Consider the following 23,815-nt stretch of genomic DNA (forward strand, 5'->3'; position numbering starts at 1 on the left):
TTATCAGGTAACTTCTGAAGGTAGTTGGTTGAACTTGAATTTATTGGGGAGCATCAGAGTAAATTAGAGAATTTGCTTTCGCATTAAACATATAAAATGTACAATGAAGATTGGGTGCTTGTATACTTGTATACTTGAAGACTATTGCATCTTTAGCTTTTAAGAATAAGACACGTTTTTATGATTAAGATGTGTGTGTTTATGCACAAATTATCTATGGCAAGAAGCCACTCAAGCTAACCATGTCCTCTGATAACTTGTACTTATAAAAAACACAGCTGAATCAGTTTCTTACAGCTTCTCCATTGAGTCCAACAAAATGCTTTCCAACAAAATGCTTTCTGTGCTCTTCAATTAATCACAAACATATTTCTAGCTGCATTAATTTTAACTGGCTAATTATTCTTAGATGGCGCACACTGGAGCATGCAGAATATGTCAATACTACAGCTTGAATGTGTGTGCCAACAACACAATGGAAAAAAAAAATAATGCAAAAGGAGCTGGCATCTAAAGTATGCTCGGCCATGAATGACGCGTCATTATGCAGTGGAGAAAGAATATGGGAAAATGGACAGAGAAACTCATACTTTTAAATGACAAAAACAATTTTTATATTTTCACAATGGTGCTTTGGAAATGCACCTGAAGCTATCAACAAAAATCTAAATGGTTTTATTATTTATTACATATATTGAGTACAACTTGTTTCCAGTAGTCATAGCATTTATTTGAAATTTTTGGTAATGCTTTTTCCAGTCCTAACAATAAATAGCAGTTATAGAGATATGTTTAAAAGATTGGTAATCAATATAATGTAACATCGACATTCAGTGGAAAACTAACATCTTTGTCAACAAAATCACAACTTTGAATATCGGTGGTGGCAGCAACGTGCTGTGGGTATGCTTTTTTTCTTCAGTAGAAGCAGGGACGGTGGTAGAATAGTTCAATTGGGCTACATACAGAACAGTCCTGTGGAAAAATACTGTCAAAGAAAAGAAAAAAAAAACCCATGACAATAAAATTTATAGACAGTACCTAACGGTGCATTTCTTCTTCATGGTATATGTATTGTGATAATAAAAATACAGCTGGGCAATGCAGCATAGATTTCAAGTTCTGGATTTCATTTAATTAAATGTTTTTAAGAAGCATATTGAAAAAAAACTGCTTCATTTGTATTTGGGATGATTATATAAGGGGCTATAGAATAAATATGATCAGATGCCGTTACTAAACACTATTGTGGACAAGCAGCATTTAGCTGAATTTGACAAATTCTGTAACACTCTTACTTAAGGGGTTAAACGTGAGCTTGGGTCCAATGATCTTTCAAGCCATTGGAAGCTCATTGGATTAATAAATTGTATTTTGAATGAATAAGAAATTATAGCAAAACCAAACAAATTTCCTCTATGAATTTGTTTTTGATTTCACATATTTATTTAATCACACTTAAGTTATGTTTTTCATGCCCTTTGATACTAAAGATTTAAATATATACATATATTTTACAACTAGGCTCCTTTCTTTCAACCTGTTAAATCATACTGTTTCGATTTAGTATAAGTATATTCTACGTGAGTCTGGCTGATTTTAAAGAAAAATCTGGGAAGTAGCTTTGAGACAGTATGTATTAGGTCAACATAAAATAGTATTGTTTAATCTCTTAAAGATCCAGTTAAATTTTGGATCTCATTGTGTTGATGGAAAAAATATTACAAGCAAATTTTGTATTATTGTTCTCGCTTATTATGAAACAAAAAGAGTGTTACGTTTCATAGGAACTAGCGAACGACTGACGGTGTTTTTCCCGGACCGCATTAGAATTTGGACCACTGGTCCCATCTTGGTTTGAGAGAGGAGAGAACTGAGAGAACCGTCCATATTACAGCTGCTTTGTCAGGTACTTTAATCGCTTAATTATCGCCGTCACCAGTTGTTGATGTGTAATCTAAGCAAGTGCCAGGCTTCATATATGTTATCTGTTTCATAAAATTGTTTGTCATGAGCGTAATGTTGAGTTTTTCTGGCAGTTTGCTGTGGTGTCGACTGATTGCTACTCACTGGCTATGCTAATACGCTAGGGCTCAGTTAACACCGAGGCGTTGCGTATTTAAATGACGTTTTACCGGCTTGAAACATCTAGAGAGGTAACTATTGTGTTTCGTCTGTAGCAGAATTTCATCACCAAGTGCAAACATGTTATTTAGTCCGAGTCAAAAGTGCTGAGGGCATTCTTTGTCTTTCCTTTGCTGCTCTGCGTTTACATGGAGGAAAACTCCGTTTAGCCTCCAATGACCCGCCTTTGCGGAGCACTGATTGGATGCTTGGAGTGTCACTCATGGAAACCGGGATGGTGATTGGCTGTTGGCTGTAACGACAACGCCAGTCTTTCTGCTGTATTAGCTGCAGTCTTCTTGGGTTTTCGGCAGATTTTACTGTAACCACAATAAGTTTTCCCTTTCGAGAGATACGTCGTTATTATATTTGTTAATAATTCCATCCTCGACCCACTTATCAGATTAGGATAGCTTTACTGCCCTTACCTTCAGGGTAAGTGTTAGCACGGACGTCCTAGCACATAGTCCTCAACTTTTAATGGCGTATTGATGGTGTGGACTTCGTTGACTGCCTTTAGTAGAGCCTTGAAAGAGTGTTTCAGCTAAATAGTTGCGTTGCTTTACACCTAATTTAATTGATTGCATCACTTCTTCAGCAGGTTATCAATTCCTACAGAATCCTGTAAATCACCCATTTATTCAAATCAGGTGTGTGAACGCAGGGAAACACTTAAGGCTTGCAGCACAGTAGGATCTGAGAACGGTTGAGAAACACTGCTTTACACCAATGTAAATGAATAATTACTTCAACATGATGTTTGGTTATTTGACCACAGTAGATTGAAACCGCTTTTGGATTTGTATCCCTGTACATCACTGGAATATCACACCATTTGAAAATAAGGGAAGTCTGATATCACTGACTGGAGCAATTTCTGTTTTTGGTAGAAGAGTGTATCTCAACATGGCATGTGAAATTGAAGGGTTTGTGTTGAAAACGCAACACGGCTTTTCAACTGTGCTACGTTTCTCCCCATTTCTCTCTCAACAGTCTCCGTTGAGATTCTCCCAGACTGTCATATGTTGGTTGCCATCATTATTTAGGAATGTTTCTCAAACTATCATGCCAGGCCTCTTTATTTTACATTGAGGTTTTCAACTTTAATACCTCAATATATTTGGATGTTGCCTTATGCCAAAAAAAAAAAGAATTGCCACTGAAATGGGTAAGGGAGCAGCATCTTAGTTCCAACAAGACCAACGTGAAAAATATCATGCCAAACCAAGCGTTAAACGTGCTGTTTTCTAGGCAACACCGTGAGACACAGAAGTGGAGGAATGTAGTGCAGTCACCTTGGGCTGGAATACCTGCTCACAGGTGCGACATGTTGGTCAATTCCATACAACAGAGACATGAAGCAGTTCTTAGAGTGATTGTACAACTAACTATTATGATTAATGATGTTTCGGCTCGCACGATAAATGAGAATATGTAGGCTTTTCCGCAAAGTAATGGTAAAATGTAAACGTTTTTTTCATAGTTTGCTTTCTGAGTAGAGTACACATGTTCTTGATGTACTTGCAACACACTATTATTTTGAACAGAACTGTTTGTCCACTTGTGTAATGCTGCAATTCCATGTGTGAATGACAGTCAAACCCATCTGCCCTTGCAGCATTTTTGGTGGTGATGGACCCTCCTGGTGGGGGAAGTGAACGGCGGAGGCAGGCTGAGCGTCTTCGACGGGAGGAGGCATACTACAACTTTATTAATGAACTGAGTGAAGAAGAGTACCGCCTGATGAGAGATGGCAATCTGCTGGGCACTCCTGGTAGGATACACTTTGATTAACCCTTAATAGACTACATATGTTATTCTTTGCGTAGCAGCACCTTTATCCAAGTGGTCAAGAGGTTTTTGGTTCTCAAAATGTTAAGTCTTAGCAAAAGATGTTGAATGTATGAATAATTTAGCAAATAAAGGCCCAAAATGAAATTAAGTAGAATTGCTTGGGAATTTTTGACACTTCTGTCATTCCGACATATTAGATTCTGTACAATTTATGCTATAATAGCCTTCATGTTCATACCTACCATATTTTATAGGGGAGGTGACTGCAGAGGAACTCCGTCAGCGCCTGGACGGAGCCAAAGAGCGGGTGTCGTCTCAGCCCCATGCTGAGCAGCGATCGCAGACTGCTGATTCTGGAGAACAGCAGAGCAGTAGCAGCGCAGGAGAGGAGAGAGGGGCTGGAGGAAGAGGAGGGGCCGGTAAGAAGGGGGGAAGGGATTCTATCAAGCCAAAATTTGGCTTGTGCACAATAGAATATTTGTTGCGGTTGTAACTTTGGCAAGTTAATTCCACATTTTTGAAGGCAGTTGATTGGATCTTATTTAACCTTCCCACAATCTTAGTGCGACGCTCAGGAGGAGTGCGGGAAATGTCACGGTCAGACAGCGGTTGAGTGGGGGGTTTCCCTGTCAGTTCTTTAAACCACATAAAAAAAAACAGTCGTAACAGCGTATGCGGGGTCAGTGTGACCCTGCCGGGCCTATGCACAGTAAGAAACTTGAGGGGTCTAGATGACCCCATTTCTTAAGACTGCACAAGGGTTAAGAGCATCAATGTATAGGGGCTTAAATAAAAAAATGGCTCATACTTTCCAGGTATTTCTTTATTTTGTATTTTTTTTCAGAATTATACACTACTTGATGTTGGTTTGCCACATAAAATCCCAATAAAAGATGTTGAATGCTAGGCTGTATTGTATGGCTTTAAAGAAATAGACCCAGAACACTGTAGCTCACATTAAATCAGAAAAATATAACTGTCATTCACCTGACATCACAAGTAATTGTTTTATGTGTGTACATTGTTATTGACAGAGCACCTTCCTTAGTGTGTTGCATATTAACTTACTAAGTCTGGCTTACATTATTTTACTTATAGGGGCTACAGAAGCTGGAGCCGATTCTTCTAATGGTGATTCGTTACTGGAGTGGTTGAACACGTTCAGGCGCACCGGTAACGCGACTCGAAGCGGCCAGAGTGGTAACCAGACGTGGAGGGCTGTCAGCCGGACCAATCCCAACAGCGGGGAGTTTCGTTTCAGTCTCGAGATCAACATCAACCACGATCAGCCCGAGCCGGGAGAGCATATTGACACTGTGAACTCTGTGGATGCCCCAGAACTCCCGGTGACTCCTCTCAACACCTCCGCCCGCACCGCTTCCCCCCTCTCCAGCTCTCGGCCTTCAGCCACTCCGAGGCCTGCGCCTTACCCCTCCCCACGCCCGGCCATAAGAAGGATCGAGACCCGGCGTACACGCAGCAGTACCACCGCTCTATCCGTGAGCTCCGCCACGCTTCCTCCTGCAGAGATAGTCCCAGCCACCAACCAGAGGCGGGCTTCTACTTTGCATTCATCAGCACCTTCTCCTAATGTCCCCAGTCCTCCCGATGATCAAAGTGCACCATCGCAGCATCATGTCCTGAATGTAGAGGCAGAGCACGGGCGTAATGAAATGCCTCCTACTCTAGACTGTCCTCGGGTGTCGCCACAGGGCGACTCTCAACCCCAAGCTGCGGGACACGAATCACGCAGCAGCAGGACTCGATCTCGTGGCCGAGCGCGCAGGGCTGCAGCAGCAGGGGGCGGAGTTTCTTCTCGCGCATCGAGGAGAAGTCGATCCCCTTTGAACAGAACGCCTAGTGTAAGCACCCTCCCACCAGCTGGAAGCAGTCCAAACGGGTCTACGATCCAAACTGGTGAGCCGAGCGGTGTCACGACCTCTGTATCCATGGAGACCGGGGGAATTGTGTCCGAACCCGACGCTGTGCTGGAGTCCGCCGTGGAAACAGTAGAGCGTGCAAGCGAGTTGCCCGCAGCAGGCGCAGGAAGCTCGGCGGTCAGACGCCATCCAACAATCATGCTGGACTTGCAGGTGAGAAGGATCCGGCCTGGCGAGAACAGGGACCGGGACAGCATCGCCAGCAGAACTCGATCCCGCGCGCGGGTCGCTGAGAACACGGTCACGTTCGAAAGTGACAGCGGTGGGTTCCGACGCACCATCTCCCGCTCGGAGCGAGCCGGGATCCGCACCTACGTCAGCACCATCCGGATTCCGTTGAGGCGCATCAGCGAGACGGGCCTCGGAGAACCCAACTCTACCGCCCTGCGGTCCATCTTGCGTCAGATTATGACTGGATTTGGGGAGCTTAGCTCGCTCATGGAGACGGAGGCGAGTTCGGAAAGCGTTGCGCCCAGCCACGCTGACGTTGGCGCTACTAATAGCAGTAGCGGTCGTTTACATTTAAATGAGAATGAGCCTGGCCAGGTTGGGACCAATGAGGTCGTTCAAGGGTTGGAGGGCCAGGTGAGGAGCGAGGATGAGCAGATTGGGCAGGCCAGATTTGGAGGTGGAGTAGTTAGCTCCATAGATGGACGGGCAAACAGCCGAGACACCAACAACTTGGTTGAAAACGGCACCCTACCCATCCTAAGGTTGGCACACTTCTTTTTACTCAACGACGACGAAGACGACGAACATCCCCGAGGCCTGACCAAAGAGCAGATCGACAATCTATCCACGCGTACGTACGGTCAGGCCAGCCTTGAAGGTGAGATGGGTCGCGCCTGCAGCGTGTGCATCAACGAATACACTCAAGGCAACAAGCTGAGGCGCTTGCCCTGCTCCCATGAGTTCCACGTCCACTGCATCGACCGCTGGCTCTCCGAAAACAACACCTGCCCCATCTGCAGGCAGCCAATCCTCGCAGGGCATCACGACTGACCCCACCCTCTCCTGCTCACGGCTGGCTGAGACTGAGCAAACCCAAGTGGGCTTAGCGTGTACATATCGCTTTCACCGCTTAGTTTCTTTGAAAACATCCGTTGAGTTTAAAAAGGTGGAACCAAAAGTGTGCAAAACAGGAAAGAAACTTTAAATCCAGAGAATTAAAAAAAACAACTTTATTTTTTTAGATGCTACGTTTTGAGCAAGTCATTTAGCTCCTCCTGTGACCTTAGTTGCTACTTGTTTCATTGGGCTTCAGAAGTCTGTCAGTAAATGGCTTTTATGCTTTAGGAGCTCCTGTAGCGACCGTTGAATAGTCTAATTCTAACACTTTTATGTCTGACATGCGTGACCTTCTTTCTTTTTTTTTTTTTTTTTAGAACTGACTGACCGTACAACACACTTGTAGGTTTGGTTTAATCAGTATGAGCTGTAAATAGGGCTGCACTGCTTATCAGGTTCTTGAAGATACAAGGCTAACATCCCAACTGCTCAGAATGAAAGAAGGAAATGTTTTGTTTTATTGTTTTTTTTTCTATTTTAAAGCCTAAAGAGTCCATTTTAAAGTTTCTTAAAAATGTATGAAATTTGAGAGGGTTAAACAAGTTTTGTGTTCACTTTGGAAATACATTCATTCTGTGCTTGTATTAATTTAAGCCCTATAGTTAAAATGCAATTCAGAGATCCAGCAGTCATCCATTAAAAGCAGTCACTTTGAATGAAAACCATTTAAAGATTTGTCGCCACAGTTCCAGTAAAACAGGCTCTTTTGATAATCAGGGATTCAGACTGGTCCGCATAAGTTGTGCAATATTGAAAGAGGAAAATATTGACTTGTTGGACATTAACTTTGTTGTATCTGGTTGTCTTTTCGCTCTAAGACAAAACTCTTAAATCAATATCTTCATTGTTTCTGTTGCCAGTCCACAGACAACAGACTCGGAAAATGTGGAAATAAGATTATTCTGCAGTGTGTACGGTTTGTCCAGCTAACTCAAAATTCCTCATTTAGCATCTGACTTGGTGTGTAACCTGATGTATTTTTTTTATCTATTTTTTTTCCCATTACATGCACAGAATAGCCTTTTGTGTAAAAGAAATGGATTAAGAGCTAACCCAAACAGTACATTTGTTTCTGTCACTTTATACATAACAGCTGCAGTACACACCCGTTAACTGCATCTCTGCAGCTTTTGTGTCCCTAATTAAACTGCAGGATTGTTGCAGTACCATGTGTAGGAATGTGTGGAAGAGTGTATGGTTTGTTTGTCTGTGTGTTTGTGTGTATAAAAAAGGCCTGGTGTCTGTTGAAGCTGGTTCTATAAGAACTCTTCTATTCAATGTGTGGCCACATAGTAGGGTTGGTGTGGACAAAGGGTTCAGAAGTGAATATTTATTCTGTTCCTATTTAATATGATGGAAATCAGCCTTTGGAATATAAACTGATATATTTTGCTTTGTCATGAGAGTAAATAAAATGGATATGATGAATATAGTATGAAAAAGAAATCAGACACTGGTTGTCTTCTCTCCTTCAAAATGCTTTGTTACGTTACGCGCACGAGTATTAATACCCCTTGAACTTATTTTCACTTATTTACAACTGCAAACGTAATTGTGTTTCTTGTGATAGACCAACACACAGTAGTGTCTTAATTGTTCAATTATAATTTTTTCTTTAGAAATAAAAATCCAAGAAGTGTATTTGTATTTAGGCCCCTGATTCTGTACTTGTTAAAGGCTTAATGATTAACATTGTATTAAAAATGTGCTGAAGGTGGAGTGTTAGAGTAGGAGCTTCTTAAAGAGACAGAGGTCCAATTTCAAAGCATCAAAATGCAAAGGCGTTTTTAAGTCATTAAGAATTATTTTATAACAACTGAAGGTAACATATTGTGCTTGATTGTGCTATAAAATGACACCCACCCTTTTAAGACATATATGCTTTGATTAAACCGTTCTATTGTAGCTCTGACTGCATGCTGAGGGTGATTGTCTCTTGGAAGGTGAGCCTCCATGCCTGTCTCATGTGTCTGTTCAAGTCAATTAGAAAATAAATTATAATCTTAAAGGAAAATGAAATATAACTCAAAATATCCGAGCTTCTTCAAAGAGCGGTTGTAGATGCTGATTGCTGTGTGCAGGAAGGATCTTTTTAGATCAATTCAAACAGGAACCTTGTCAGTTTTGTGATTTATTTTGAAAGAATCCACCGGATGTGGCGCTATATTACATATGTGAAATGAACGCTGTTTGGATCTGCCCCCTTCATCGTATCCTCCGCGGTCCAGCAGCAGAGAAGCGATGATCGCCCAGCAGCTCCAGCCGCAGGAGGATCAGCGGCAGGTGAGGCGGGCTCTGCCCGGTCCCGGAGCGGCTCTCCTCGGCTCTGTCGGTGAGTCGTGAGCATGTTACTGCTCCGGCCTCCTCCTCGTCCTGGTCCCTGCCACACCGATTGTCATTCTCCCATAGCAAGATGTATTTCAACCGGAGAGGCAAGAAGATCCACAGCGAGGGAGGTGAGTTAAATAACCCAGTTCACCTCTTAATGGCGGACCAATCAGGATTCCTCACACCGCGACCTGTCATTGTAAAGTGCTTATCTCATTAGATGAGGCCTGTCACTGCTGGACATTCAGCGGCCTGTCCCGTCCTGTTTGGACTCGGCTGGTTTTGGTATGTGCCTGGCATAATAACTCCAGACTGCGGCATGCACATGGGGTGACTTGCAGTATCCCAAAATCCCTTCATTAATTTTTTAGCCTCCGGGTGGTAATTCAAGGGCAATTAGTCTGCAGGTGACGGATTTATTGTGTAACCCTGATATTTTTCATCAAGGAATCTCTAATGATGCTATAACACCGTCCAAAACTTTGGGGTAAAAATATCTAGAGTGTAACCTCATCGCTCATTCAGGTACTGCATTAACTGATCCATGACATAATTATGGTATTACATAAATCTGTAGCATTGGATTATTGCATTCCACCCAGTTGAATGCATGAATGGACTCTTATTTTTAGAGCGCCTCGTAGTAAAATATCTGTACATCGTCTGGGCCAGACAGTCCAGACCAAGCACCTGCAGCACCAATCCAATAAAACCCGATTTAAAAACCACGTGACCGTCCGAGGAGCGCACCGAGCTGCCCTGCCAGGCCCCCCATCTACAGGTGCATCTCAATAAATTAAAATCTGATCGAAAAGTTAATTCATTTCTCTTGTCAAAAAATAAATAATGCATTTGCAGAATAATCACACAACGTTAATGAAAACCCCAAAATTCAGTTTATATGAAAATTACAAAACTATATAAGGCCAGTAAGCTAACGATATGTAACACATGTATGCTTTTTTGTCTTTCATAATAATTGAAAAAACAAAAAGCCACAAGGAAGGTTTAAGTGACAAAAGCTAATTGCTGAAAAGACTGACTGTTCACAAAGTATAGTAGCAAAGCATATTTATGGAAAGTTTAGTGGATGGAAAAAGTGTGTTGGAAAAACACAAGCAACGGGAATAATCACTGCTTTGAGAGTACTGTGAAGTAACGGCCATTCAAGAATTTGGGGGAGATTTACAAGGTGTGGTCTGCAGCTGGCGCCACCACACACAGGCATGCAGAGGACATGGGGGGCAGTTGTGGGTCTGATTTCAACTTCCTTCACTTAAGTTGCCTCATGATCTGTGTGTGAGTGTGCGGATGTTGTGTGTGTGTTTGTGACGGGGTGAATATGGCAGTGTAAAATAGCTCTAAGTGGTATTTGTGATGAAAAACAGCTCAATATAAGTACAGTACACCTATTTTCAAATATTTATGTATCATACAACAAAACCATTATTGTGCTTCACTACTGGAAAGTATTATCTGAATATGACATTGGTGGACTGTATGTCGCCTGAATCCTATTTACACTGGTTTTCTAGAGCTGGCCAAAGCCTTCACTTGTAGTCTCCAAAACCATCAAGACAGCCCCAAAGGAATCTTCATTTTATATTTATACATTGAGAATGATAATATGTAGATTTAAAAGATGTAATGCAGTTTTGTTTACATAACTTTATACATAGCATTACATAGCATTAAGTCACAGCTACCAGTTTAATCTTTTTTTTTTTTTGGTCTTCTATTTCAACCAATGTGGTTGACAAAAGTAATCTCAATGAATAATTAATAGTTAATAGTTGTCTGTGTTTGCCTTTAGGCTGAAAAACAGATAAACTCGCTTCCTTCTTCCTCCCCTAAAAACATCTGTATTAAAATATTGGTAACTGGGCAGAATGAACTGCCTTGTTGCTGAAAATGTTCTATACAAAAAATAAACTTGACTTGATGGGCTTAACAAGAAGAGGGTTTCCTCCTGTTAAAACTCTACAAAAGGCTCCGTACAAACTTGGGCCAACTCTGTTCACTTTGAATAAGGTGTATTAGCTTAAAAATATTTTGTTATTTTTTTATTACTTAAAGTAATTCTGCTCTGATGTCCAGAGTTTAGAACATAAGGACTGAATACATGATTATTGAATATAATTCACCTCTGGCTTAATCTTGTTCTTTGAAAGAATTGAAATTTTTGCCGACGTTAACATAGGTTTCTGCATTTTGTCTTCTCAGGTTTAAAACAGGTCTGGCTACTTTAAAAATGTAACCTATTAACAACAAAACACTTAATTTTGTAAGTTTTTAAATAAAAATCACATTTGTAAACATGATTTGTATGACAATTCTAATGCTCTTGGGAGCCCCCTGCTGGTTTGGGAGTCCTAAACAGCTGCCAAAACCAGCCTTGCCAGTTTTGGTTAAATGATCAGTTTAAGCTCCAATAGGACACTCCAAATGCATGTAGGATCATGCCAAGAAACAGTCAGGTTAATTTACATAAATGTCATTTTTAAGATCTGCTGCTTTTTTTTTCATTAGTATATTATCTTTTTCCTTAAGAAAAGATGGAGATGAGATGGAGATAATCATATATGAGGCTGCAGCAGATGATTTTATGTGTGACAAAGGGTTATTTAAATGGATTGATTTACCAAAGAAGAATGTTTATCCCATTTTGGTGTTTTAAATAGCACATGCTGTCAGGGGTCTTTGTTTTTGTGAGTGAGTGTATTGTTCCTGAAGCCTCCAGAAATAAAAAGCAGGGCAGATTGTGAGCGTGTCATCTGGGCCATGAGGACTTTAGGCAGAAGTTTTCTGGATCTTCTGAGTCTTAAAAGGTACATTTTTTATAAACTTGTTATTGCCCTGTGACTAATGTGAAACCAGAATTTTTTGTTTAAAAAAACAAGCTTGCTAATAAAGCTTTATTTTAAAATGAATGTTGTAAGTCTAACACAAGGCTAATGTTTCTACTACATAATCTAAATCCTATCTCCTCAAATAATATTTGAGTTAAACCTACTTTAATGTTTATACATTTGCAGATATAATTTACTCTACTGCCATGCAGGTATGGCATAGAGCAGTGGTTCTCAAACTTTTTTCAGTGATGTACCCCCTTAAAAATATATTTTTAGTCAAGTACCCCCTGACACGGGCAAAACATTTTTGGAATAAAAAAGAGGTACAGTGCTGTAAATACCCTATAAATACTGAATATAAAATTCAGTGCATGAACACACATTTATATTTTATTGAACTTTTTACAAAATAATTTTTCCCAAGACTTATTATGAGGAGCCTACTGATTTTTTAAAGATATTTTGAAAAGCCTCACGTACCCCCTGTAGTACCTCCACGTACCCCCAGGGGTACGCGTACCCCCATTTGAGAACCACTGGCATAGAGTAATCACGTTTTAGGACATCAGTGCAACATGTGAAAAGCACTCCAGCACAGTATGCTCTTCACGTTGCCTTTACTTTAATCTCTTGGAGCCTGATCTCTTGGTAATTTGCTCCAATTAGTGAGCTGCTACAGGCGATGACGTCCACTTCTGTCAGCCTGTCATATTTACTCACAATATTCACAAACAGATTGTATTGCTTTTAAAGTTGATGGGATATCTAAAATAGGTCCTAACAAAATACAATTGATAAAATTGTTCCTACTTGATAAATTTGAATGTATATCCGGGATGCCGTTTGTAAAATTACACGGTAAAAAAAAAAAAATTAACAGCATTAATTTGGTTTATTTAGCTATTTTAAGAGCGGCTACCGACGTTCAAAAATTCCTGTTTGTTCATTCATAAAGCAAAAGTATTTATATAAAAATGATTCAATATATCGTTTGTGTATAAACGTTTATACGCACTAAAACAACTAAAAAAATAATGAAACGATTATGAACCGGAAGTGTTCTGACTAGACCGCAGTGGCGGATGTTTATGAAGAAACTGTAGTTCCATAAGTAAACGTCTGCATAGCAATTAAAACAGCAGATTCTATGTTTTTAACTGACATGGTGGAAATGTCGGGAGGAAAATAATCGATGACAAAGAAAACGTAACTTCAGCCACGATTCAACGGTGGAGTTTATAAAGAGGCGAGCAAACCCAACTTTTCTTTTGATATTCCACTTCCTCTTAACGCCACGCTAATTTGCATATCAGCTAATTATTTAGCTTGGATCTAAATATTTTGTTACGAGCTAAATCTTTAGCTAGTAACCAAAATAACAAGCCAGCAAGCTAAATATTTAGTCCAAAAATTAAATGTTTAGTTGGAAAAATAAATAGTAAGTTTTGAGCTAAATATTTAGTTAGCAAAATAAGAATTTGGAGCTAGATATTTATTTTGTAATCTAGTTTTCAAACTAAACATTTAGTTTGAAAACTAATTTTTTATACCCAAATTATATATTATTTTGGAATTAAATATTTAGTTTGCAAACTAAATATTTAGCTCCAATTAACTATTTAGCTTGGAACTCTGACATTTATAAGTGTATGAATAACATGGTCAAAATATGACCGAATAATGAACACAATTTTTTTTAATGATGGGGCTAAATAAAGGAAATTATTGCTGTTAATGTTTTACTGTGTAACTTTACAAACGGCACCCCATAGAAATGGTCCCATTATGCACCACTGTTTGTGTATCTAATTTATGCGAGTCGTGCATATCGGCCAAACTGTCAACGGCGCATCTGTTTTGGAAAGATAATGACTGGTCGTCATGGCTGCCTTGAAACTGAAGATCCCGTTTGGGAGAGACAGTAGAAGTAGAAACTAAAATGAGGTGTTTCTACGGGTAAGCCACAAGGGGGCACTCGTGCACAAGCCAGAAGAAATTTCTCTGAGCAGCTCTTCAGGACACCTTCCACTTGAAGACATGGAATCTCATGTCATTGTAAACTTGAAATGCAGACTCTGTTTTCGGAAACGCTGTGCGCGTGTAATGACTTGTTGTCCTGTGTGTGTTGTTTTCTTCTCCTGCGGCCTCTTTTGGCGCCCACAGAGCAGTTAGTATTGACCACCATTAGGCAGGAGGCTTCTCAACTTCAGGACCAAGACCAGGGCGCCAACGCTACCATGCGTGCCCGCCTCGCAGACAGGTTTGACAAAAGTGAGTTTGCTAAAAACAACCTGGATGATGAGAAACCCAAGTTGCATGTGCAGCTAGGGGCAGGTGTTTCCCCCGCCTCCGACCCTGATGAGCTACAAATGGGACTTTTTAAAATACTTTATTTTTGATCTACTACAGAGCCTGTCTGGTGACATTGGAGCGAAGAAAAAAAAAAGCAGCCAAATGCTTGCTAAGAATTATTCCATGTCCATGCCAAGTGTTTGAAGAAGTGATTATAATTCATTCCCAGATTAAAATGAAATGAGATCATGTTTGTCCATTATTATAGTTTTTAATGATAATTAATAATAATTAATGATAATAATTAATGTTATTATTAAGTGGTTCCCACAAATTAAACAAAGCGTACCCAGGAGTTAAGTCGTGCCCATGAATTAAGCAAAAAGTTACTAAACCCTGCCCATGAGTTTTGAAAATTATGTGCCCACAAGTTAAGTCATGGTCACAACTTTTTTTTTTCTTTTTCTTCTTCCACTTCACCTGACGGGCTCCGTAATCTGCAGCTGAAAAATAAAGCACCATTGCTTTGGGTCTTGAGTAACTGTAGCTCCTTGGGGTCTGAAGTGATAAAATGGTGAATGCTGCACAGGACTTCACTCTCTAATTGCATGAGCTTGTAGTCAGTAGAAAGCACTTCAAACATTAGTGGAGAAAATGCATAAATTGAGGTAAAATAAAAATATTAGCACATGCATGCTGTAGAGATCAGCACATGCATGCACTTATAACCACGGCATGCATGAACAGAGGAAGTACACGAAAAGTGCTGCCTGCATGTGGTACAGAGAAGCACAGGGGAGTAGATGCATGATGGTTTATTTTATATCCTCTGGCATAAAAACGTGCACTCTCTCGTCTGTGTGTGAAAATACATCTGTGCGGTGGAAGTGGCTGTCCGAAGGTGCGTAGACGCGCAGAGTCGCAAAAGTACTCACAGCCCTGGCAACCTTTCCTCATTTGGTCATTTTACAACCACAAGCTTCAATTTATTTTATGAATTAGGATGATGCATAATTGTGAAGCAGAAGGAAAATGTTATGTGCAATAATGACCAGTTGTCTAATATAGTGCAGATGTGGTAGTGGCACCATCAGGCTGTGGGGATGATTTTCATGAGTTGATGGGGAGCTGTTTTGCAAATAAACATGGCCAAAAAAGTTAATTCTCCACAGGTTTGGAGCTGTAACTTCATCAAATGATCACCCCAAACAATTGCTTAAGGTGGGCAAATAGAAATGCTTGCCATACTTTTCAAATGTATTTCTTTTTTAAATAGAAAATGAAAATCCTATGTCCCATATTCTTCACAGTTATGTGCTACCTTGTGTTGGTCTATCACATAAAGCTTGTGCTTGTAACATGACAAACGTTAGTAAGATCAAGGGGTGTGAATACTTTTGCAAGGCACTCTCTGCATATGCTCAACTTATGTCGCTGGTGTGTGTCGCACCTGTAGGATTACCAGGTTATGGATTAACAGCAGGTGAAGTTGCAGAGCAGACACAGAAAGGATTATCATGCTCGCTCACTTCTTCCCTAAGAGGCTTTCTTCCCTTTGCTTCCTACTTCGGTACGGTGGCAAATGACCCACGGGGGCTGATGGCAACCATGTTAGCAAGGAGCTGGAAATAGGACTCAGGGTGCCGGGGCCGCAATGGGACATAAGGGTCGCCCAGGCAGACGGAGCTCTGTAGGTAATGTTTTCCTGTGCAGAACTGTGCGGAGGCGTATTGTTGACATTTTGATGACAGATAGAGACGTCTTGTTTGATTTAATGCATAAGATTAACATATTGTGCCTTGCAATCGTAGAAGAGCACATTACTAGTGGTGAAAAATGCCCAGATGAAATGTTTTTGGTGTTTTCCAAGCTGACCAAGCTAAATTTAATGTGATATTTTGATTATGTAATGGTCATGACAGGCCTAGAGGATGGGACTTCTTCAGCGTTCAGCCTGAGCAGACTTCAGTGAGGCTTGCCGCTGTCTTTGGATTAAAAACAACTGTCATGTTAACAGACAATGACTGCCCAAGACATATTTTCTGCTAAATTTGCCAGTCTTGCTGTGAAATAGGCATGCATGCATCCATGTGGAAGCTGATTCTTTTTGAAGAGTTTTTTTTTTTCTCCAGATGATGAAAACAAGAACTCTGCCAGAATCCTATCCTAAGTGTGGCATGTGTGGTGGCAGAGCTTGAACATCTGGGGATAGCATCAGCAGCCCTGCCATATCTGTCGTTATGATTAGCAGCTAATGTCTTCCGGCTCATTTCTTCTCTGGACTGCATCATTGGATTAAGTGTTTAACTGTCTGTGAAGTGGCTTTTTTTTTTTTTTGCCATTTAAAATACAACTCAGATGGGAGACCGTTTGGTTGTGGCTGTTGGGAGTGATAGCACAAGTGCAGCAACACGAAGGTAGTGCCCTGGATTCAATATGCTCTGCCATACTGGAAAATGTAGATGAATTATGCAGCCTCCGTGCATGTATTATTCAGCGACCCAGGCTGCTTTTTAACGGTGAAATTTTGGCAACAACCCAGGCCAAAGGACAATTGGGAACTCTAGAGTTTGTAAAAATTTGAATTCTTTTTTTTTCTACGCATAAGTTATTCGTCTGCATTTCTGGATTACATTGCCCCCTTTTTGCCTCAATTTGAAGTGCCATTTGTGTGAGACAGACATTAGAAAGTATATAGTACTCAGAATTTCTTTATTGATTTATCAAACAAGCTTGTTTTCAAGTAATTTAGTTTAGTTTAAGACTGCGGAACCAAATGGGTAGCTGGAAGGATCTTTCTGGCTGGGTATGAGATCAGAGTGTTGAGTGGGGATCAGGCTAGTCTTTCCTGCTCCGACTGCAGGTTATCAGACCTGAGGTTCCTAATTTGGCTGCCTCAGGCGCTTCGCGTGTAATTGACCTGGGCTGTGCTTTGTTGGAGTTTGCTGCTGACTCATCGGCGGTGCATCAGTGCAGCTACAGAGGCATCTGCGGCCTCCACTCCATCCGCGATGAGTAGTGGGAGCATTGATCTCCACAGAGATGAATTATAAGCGTGGCGCAGAGAGAGCCATTATTGATCGTTTCTGGTAAGGTGGAGTCCATCAAGGTTAGAAAATGAAGGATAGTGTATTTACAATTTCCAAAGGATTCTTGAAAGACAATGCTGTAACTTGATTACATCAATACGATGGCCTTTTCCTATACTTTTAACCTCATGTTTACTGTAATCAGCTGAATTGTCTGCTGCTATGCCAGCTGCTCCAAGAGTTGTTTACAGCTCAGTGTGCTGAGGTATGATTGTGACTCACATCTCAGTTTGTATATCTCTCATTAGGTCATGTGCAAAGATATAGAAAAAGGCAGAGAGGCTGTCAATTATTGTCAGGTCTAAATACCTAACAATTATCAATTTACTTCAACAGACTTTGACCCTTGCTCTTTGCCTCATACTGGATCTCTGTGTGATGGCAAAGAATAAATGCTGCATGTACAACACCCTCTATAGTTATTGGCACACCTGGTAAAGATGTGTTTATCTACTTTTAAAAGGTGGTTAAAATGTATTATAATTTTTATTTAATAATCCATTGCTTCCTGTTTTCACTGGGGTATAAACTTGATGTGACACCGAGGTCCGTTTGTCTTCCATTCGTTTCAAAAATACCTTATTTTCTCAAGGAGAAATTAAATGTTGTTATACCTCATATCATGTAAGTATCTTCGACGAGTTGTTATGTATGGAGACGCGTGGCAATAGTTAGTTTTGCAACTTACCAGAAGAGGCTTCTGATTTAAGACTGCTGCTGTGTGACAGTCTCATGACTGTCATGACACACTAACAGCTCAAATTCTGGACAGCAAAGATAATATTCCACATTAAGGCTGGACAAGGACCCTATTCTACAATGCCGCCCTGCAGAGCGAGGAGGATGGAAGGGGAGTTACAAAATTATTCAACGCTCACTGAACTGTAGCAAAAAGGGGGAATGTTGGGCTCGCCAAGTCCTTTTAGAAACCCTTTCTGGCAGCGGAGGGCGTTGTAAGGTAGAAGTGTTTTAATTCTAAAAATGTCAAGATGATGTATTTTGTCCATTCAAAATAATCATATTATTTAGAATAGTCCAAACAATTTGCTTGTTGTGCAATTAATATTAATACCTCTAGAACTTTGTCACATTTTGTCGTTTTGCGAACACATACTGCAATGTATTTCATTGAGATTTAAAGTGACAAGCAAATGCAAAGTTCACACTGTAATAATCAGTTTTCAGGTGTTGGGAGAAGCATTAAAGGATGCTTCTCCCAACATTTCCACCTTACCTAGATTTTATTATTTGACTAGAGCAGCTTCTTCCACATGTTTGTTGTGTCCTCTTATGACTTACAGCAAACTTTTACAGCCCTTGGCTTTTCCCCACACCGGCCAGTAAAGTGAAGTGCAGAAATCCTTCCTTCCACTTCACATTCATGCACTATTTTTGTTGCCTAATCACATAAAATCCCAATAAAACACATTAAGTTTAAGGTTTCTGGATGGTGTTCTATAAAATATGAAAAAGTCCTAGGTGTATGATTTCCTTTGCAAAACATACTATTACAGTCTGCTGATTAATCTATAGTATACACTTGACTTTACTTTACATCTGTGCACTTTTTTTTTTTTTTTACCATTTCTCTTCATGCCCAGAATATCCTGCTTGAGTGAAATCGAAGGACTTAATCCAGTTTTGGTTATCGACAATGGGACAGACTAATGCATCTCCTGTTGCACTGCAGCGGTGCAGAAATGGCATTTCAGGACTTTGGAAATTCAATAAGCAGAACCCTGCCAGGGCTTATTCTTTTTTGAATTATTCATGCAATTAGCCTGTTGACGGTTTCACTCACAGACTATCCTATAACAAACAACAGAATAATCTGATCCCATGATTATAAATTGGCTCTATTTTAAAGATGGGAACAGTTTGAGGAATGGTGTCCTGCAGGAAGTTGCAGTGGCATCAAAGTAAAGAGAAAGCGACATGAAGTGATCTCTGATGGATGGTTTCTGACTGCCGCATGTCATTTGATCCCATCTGTGCCCAACCACAGAACCTTAAGGCGATGCGAGGCTTCTGGCCCTTTAAAAGCTGAGTCCCGCAGCTCTGAAGGAGCTCCATATGGCTTCCCCGCTTCGTTTGTGAGCAGCCGGGGCCGTCATGTTGGAGGGAGGAGCTCGCCTCAAACGCACCAGATAAAACCCGTATAGCGTCTCAGCGTGGAGGCGCACACTTTAGTACATCGCACCGGCAGCTTCAGGCTCAGCCGAGCCGAAAGAGGAGCGCGGGGAGGCGGGTAACGCTGAAACGGCTGCCCTCGCCAGTGCACGCTCGCCGTTGTTCCAGCAGCTGAGTGAACTGTAGCCTCCAGATCCAGTTGCTGCTGTTGCCTGCGTCTTCGCAGAAACGCTCTGGCTCCCGTGTTTTATGGGAATAAAATCCGCGAAGCTGGAGCGCATGCGGGGGTGAATGAGCGGAGATCACGACGCCTCGAGATGACAAAGCCAGGCGGGCGGGGAGGAGAGGAAGAAGACGGAGCGGGTGGGATCCCCCTCTTCCTCCTCTGTCACTTTTCTGGATTTTCTCTGTCTACGTGTGCGCTCAGTGTCCACATGAGCAGCTGATAAAAAGCAGACTAACCCGCAGTGTTTGTTCGCCTTTGTGCATCACTCAGCATATCCATTATTACACGCGGGGGGTCCCCGTGGGCGTTGGGATAACGCGCGCGCGCATGAAAGACAATTACACAGAGAAGGGAAACGTCACCGAATCGACCCGAACCGCTTCAGCAGATCTCAGCATACAGTAGCCATCCTCTGGTTGTAATTGGTCGCTGTTGATCTGTAAAAACCACGTCTCCACGTCTATATGTGTGTGTGTGTGTCTCTCCCATCCTCCCCCTGTCTCTGTCTCTCCATCTCCCACTCGGACTCACTCAGCCTCACCTCTCTCCCATCAATCCAACGGCGCAGGACCCTCTGGCTCGTCCGCCGGGTACCGCAAGGCGGATGACGAGATGTCCGGGACCACTTCCCAGGCGGACCCCGTAGACGCGACTGCGCGGACTGTGATCCTCAACCGGACCCAAAGCACCAAGTTCTGCGACAACCACGTGAGGTAGGCTTAAAACTCAACCGCTTTGATGCTTGATTTCTGCTCTGACGTGTATTATTTATCATTGTTATTTAAGTTAGGAAGTTCTTTAAAGGCTTCAAAAATCATGATTTGTAACACAAAACCGCATTATTACCGCACTGGAAACAAAACATGGTTTGAATTTAATCAGTAAAACTAATCTGACAATTTTATTAGGGTTGAAATCTCACAAGTCTACCAGCTAAATCAAAATTGATTACTTTTATACTTTTAGAGATTTAACTTAAAACAGTAGCGAAGTAGGACAAAATTCGTAATTAGAAGTGAAACCAAATGTTTCTTGGACATAAAAATCTGAAAAGTGGGGGATGATTTTGCCTGCAGATGGACTGGGTCAATAGTACTTAAATCCACCTTTCACTGCAGATAACGCTGCATGTTTTTTGGATATACCTCTACAACTTTTGCACATTTGGCATCAGAAATTTCCACTTTGCAACATTGCTCAAGTTCAGTCAAATGAGGATAAGTGCATATGTGAACATCGATTTTCAAGGTTGCCACAGATTCTTAATTGGATGCAAGTCTGAACTTTAGCTCAAACCAGTTTTCTTCCTAAGGAAAAGCATTCCCATTGTATGATCCTGCCATCATCATCTTTTCCTTTGGGGATTCTATGTTCAAGGTGGTGTACAAATTAAAATGTATTTTGCTGACAAGGATGCCACATGCTCAGAGGTCAAGCTGGGGCATAAACGTTATAGTCTGAGTTTAAGCTGATGCTGAGCTATTTGTTTCATGTCTTTCCCGTCTTTGTTTGCCCTTCTTCCTATTAAGTTGCTCATGAAAAAGTCTACCAGCCGTACACAAACTTACAAAATGTACTTATTCGACTAAATTGGTTCAATTCTTACAAGTTATAAAAGGAGCTGCTCAAAGATGAATCTGTTTTTTATTTTTATATTTTAGCAAGCGGAAGAAATGATAAATATTCAAACCAGGATTTCACAGAAATATCGACCTTTTCAAAAAGCACACTTTAAACACAAAATATTGTTTCTGCAGAGTAAATATTCAGGCTGCTGATGTCTTAAAGGACAAGTTTGATCCACACAAAGAGCTTCAACGTTATTTGTTTGCTTTAATGAGCAGTATGGATGAGCAGCATTCCACAGACATGGACTCGGAAGTAATTTCATCTAGTCGTAAAAACGTCATTTTTTCTGAGGAACTCATCAGAGATCAGTGGTTGAATCCCAGCTGCAAGGGGTATTAAACCTTGTGTTTGAGACAGATAATGACTCTAAATGATCCACAAACCATGATAGACTCCAACATGAATGTTGAAAATGCATTAAGCTCTCCTCAAAGATCGTACGCAGAGCAGAGGACTTAATTTTTTGGCTTGTGCTATTATTTAGCACCTGATTCAGGTGCTAAATAATAGCACCTGAATCAGGTGCTATTATTTAAGTATTTCCTCATTGAATTTAGCATTAGTGCCTTTGTTAAGCCAGCAGTGGGTTGCAAACATAATTCCTTGCTCCAACACAGAAACTTTATCAATAAAAGTCTTTTGAAAGTTCTTAGCTCCTACCAAGTTGAGATTTTCATTTGCAGTGCGTTCTATGTAGGTATATCAGCCTTACAAGAGAAACTACTTAGAAAAGAGAAAAGCTAATGGCAGTTTGGACAACCATTTTCAGGATGTGTTATTAAAATAGAGTTCATAATTTTGTTAGAATTAATATATTGAATACTTTGTATGCAAGTCAGTTTAATATCTAATACAATCCAAAATTCATTTTTATAGTGTATGTGTTAATTCTTTAACCTTTTGGTGTTTTGTTTGGCTAAAAGATGGTCCATCAGAGCTGATCTTTGCTTAGCAGGTTTTAAATCCACAGCAAGTGGAGTTGAAGGACAGCCACCGTGTTTCACCTGTGTGTCAAGTAGACTTTGAACCTTGGATATATGGTTGTTTTGCGTCTCTTAAAATGTATTCCTGTTACTTAAATAATGATTATTCCCTGAGTTTCTACAAATTCTTACAAATTTTCACCTGAAAATCTCTCTTTCCTGTTGGGGATTATTTGCCGTCTTCCTAAAAGGGTGAGGCTAACATGTTTGAGTGGTGGAAAAAGAGGTTGGCTGAACAAGATGACATGACACAGTGTTGCCCAATCAATATGTCCGCATTAATATTTAATGCTGCTTGGTAAATTAAACCCTAATTACACGTTTCACATAAATGTACACAAAGCTCCTCAGGATGGGTGCGTTTCTGTTGAGGGGAAACTGTGATTAATTATTTTTGCATGACTGATGTCACTGAGGATAAAACCTGTCTCCTGTGCCTCCTCCTCGTCAAAGGCTTTAGGTGTGATTTATTTAGACTTGACCTTTTGAGTTTATCACAGCTTTGGTGCGACAAAAGTAAACTCCGATGCAGATCTTTGCACCTTTTCTCTCGCATGTATTCCCACAGGTTTCTGTTGGGCTCACATCTTTAGGGAAATACGTTGTTTTGTTTTAGTGTCGTTTTCCCTCGTGTCTTTTCCTGTAGTTTTGTTGTTTGTCTGCTTTGTGCAGTTGGTAGATCAACTCTCCTGTTGCGTGTCAGAAAAGGGTTGTTTTCTGCTTGTGCTGTGAAGTTTTAGAATGAGTGTTTCTGCTAGATTGAATTTCACTTTAAAAAAAAGAAGCATTTCACCTAATAAGATTAATGTGGGTGCCATTCGGCCATCTGATTGGATGCGCTTGGGCGCTCCGCCTTTCCTCCGTGCAGCTTGGACGGACGGGAGTACTCTTGCTCCAGAGGCAAAAAGCCTTTCATGTCCTTGTATTCCTGTAACTCTTTAGTTTGTGTTTTAAAAGTCCAACAGCATTATTGATTTTTCTTTCTGAGATTAAAGCTTTGCAGCTCTTATCTGTTCACTCCACTGTCCTCCTCTCCATTTCCAGGCTTCACTCTTCAGTACACAGCATGATCATTTTAGAATAAAGAAGTGCCGAAAAACTTGCTTTCCCTTTTGAAGATGTCTTCTGGTCTTGCTCTTTTTATGTCACCCTTAAAGGTTTCAGATCAAACAGTTTAAATATTGGACATAACTTGAGCAAAAACAAATGAGCAGTTTTTAAATATTTGTACTTGATATGAGAGAGGTTATGCAAGGAACAAATTTAGCCCTACGACTTGCCTCGACTACAGCAAGAACCAGAAGCAACACCCATAACACTCCCACCACAATTCCTGACTGTAGATGTTTATATTTTTAAT

At 40.8% G+C, this 23,815-nt stretch overlaps 2 protein-coding genes across 11 annotated transcripts in view; both read left to right on the forward strand.

Moving 5' to 3' along the window:
* The first annotated feature begins 1,843 nt into the window (after positions 1–1,843).
* On the forward strand, positions 1,844–8,372 carry rnf6 (ring finger protein 6). 2 transcript variants are annotated; one of them, XM_023326703.1, is made up of 5 exons: positions 1,850–1,909; positions 3,376–3,444; positions 3,743–3,898; positions 4,173–4,337; positions 5,017–8,372. In XM_023326703.1, exons 3-5 carry the CDS (start codon positions 3,757–3,759, stop codon positions 6,858–6,860), a joined length of 2,151 nt encoding a protein of 716 aa, XP_023182471.1. In that variant the 5' UTR covers positions 1,850–1,909; positions 3,376–3,444; positions 3,743–3,756; the 3' UTR covers positions 6,861–8,372. The 2 variants fall into 2 exon arrangements, with proteins under 2 accessions (XP_023182470.1, XP_023182471.1); XM_023326702.1 differs by lacking the exon at positions 3,376–3,444 and having other exon boundaries at positions 1,844–1,909.
* A 718-nt stretch (positions 8,373–9,090) lies between these two features.
* The window catches only part of atp8a2 (ATPase phospholipid transporting 8A2), a 63,071-nt gene continuing 48,346 nt past the window's right edge, over positions 9,091–23,815 (forward strand). For 2 of the 9 annotated variants that reach the window (XM_023326084.1, XM_023326089.1), the window contains exons 1-3: positions 9,091–9,382; positions 14,270–14,377; positions 20,379–20,556. In XM_023326084.1, the coding sequence (XP_023181852.1) occupies positions 9,340–9,382; positions 14,270–14,377; positions 20,379–20,556 (329 nt within the window). In that variant the 5' untranslated portion in view covers positions 9,091–9,339. Of the gene's footprint in view, positions 9,383–13,193; positions 13,353–14,269; positions 14,378–16,037; positions 16,093–19,364; positions 19,981–20,378; positions 20,557–23,815 lie in introns of those variants that run through there. The other 7 variants (XM_023326082.1, XM_023326083.1, XM_023326085.1 and 4 more) reach the window with 7 other exon arrangements.

This window comes from Xiphophorus maculatus, chromosome 21 (genome assembly GCF_002775205.1).
Source record: "Xiphophorus maculatus strain JP 163 A chromosome 21, X_maculatus-5.0-male, whole genome shotgun sequence".
Taxonomy (NCBI): domain Eukaryota; kingdom Metazoa; phylum Chordata; class Actinopteri; order Cyprinodontiformes; family Poeciliidae; genus Xiphophorus; species Xiphophorus maculatus.

Excerpts from the sequence above, each read along its gene's own strand:
- rnf6 (XM_023326702.1), top strand. The coding sequence starts at position 3,757 with ATGGACCCTCCTGGTGGGGGAAGTGAACGGCGGAGGCAGGCTGAGCGT. Across the intron at positions 3,899-4,172 it reads CAATCTGCTGGGCACTCCTG|GGGAGGTGACTGCAGAGGAA; the intron begins GTAGGATACACT and ends CATATTTTATAG. Across the intron at positions 4,338-5,016 it reads TGGAGGAAGAGGAGGGGCCG|GGGCTACAGAAGCTGGAGCC; the intron begins GTAAGAAGGGGG and ends TTTTACTTATAG.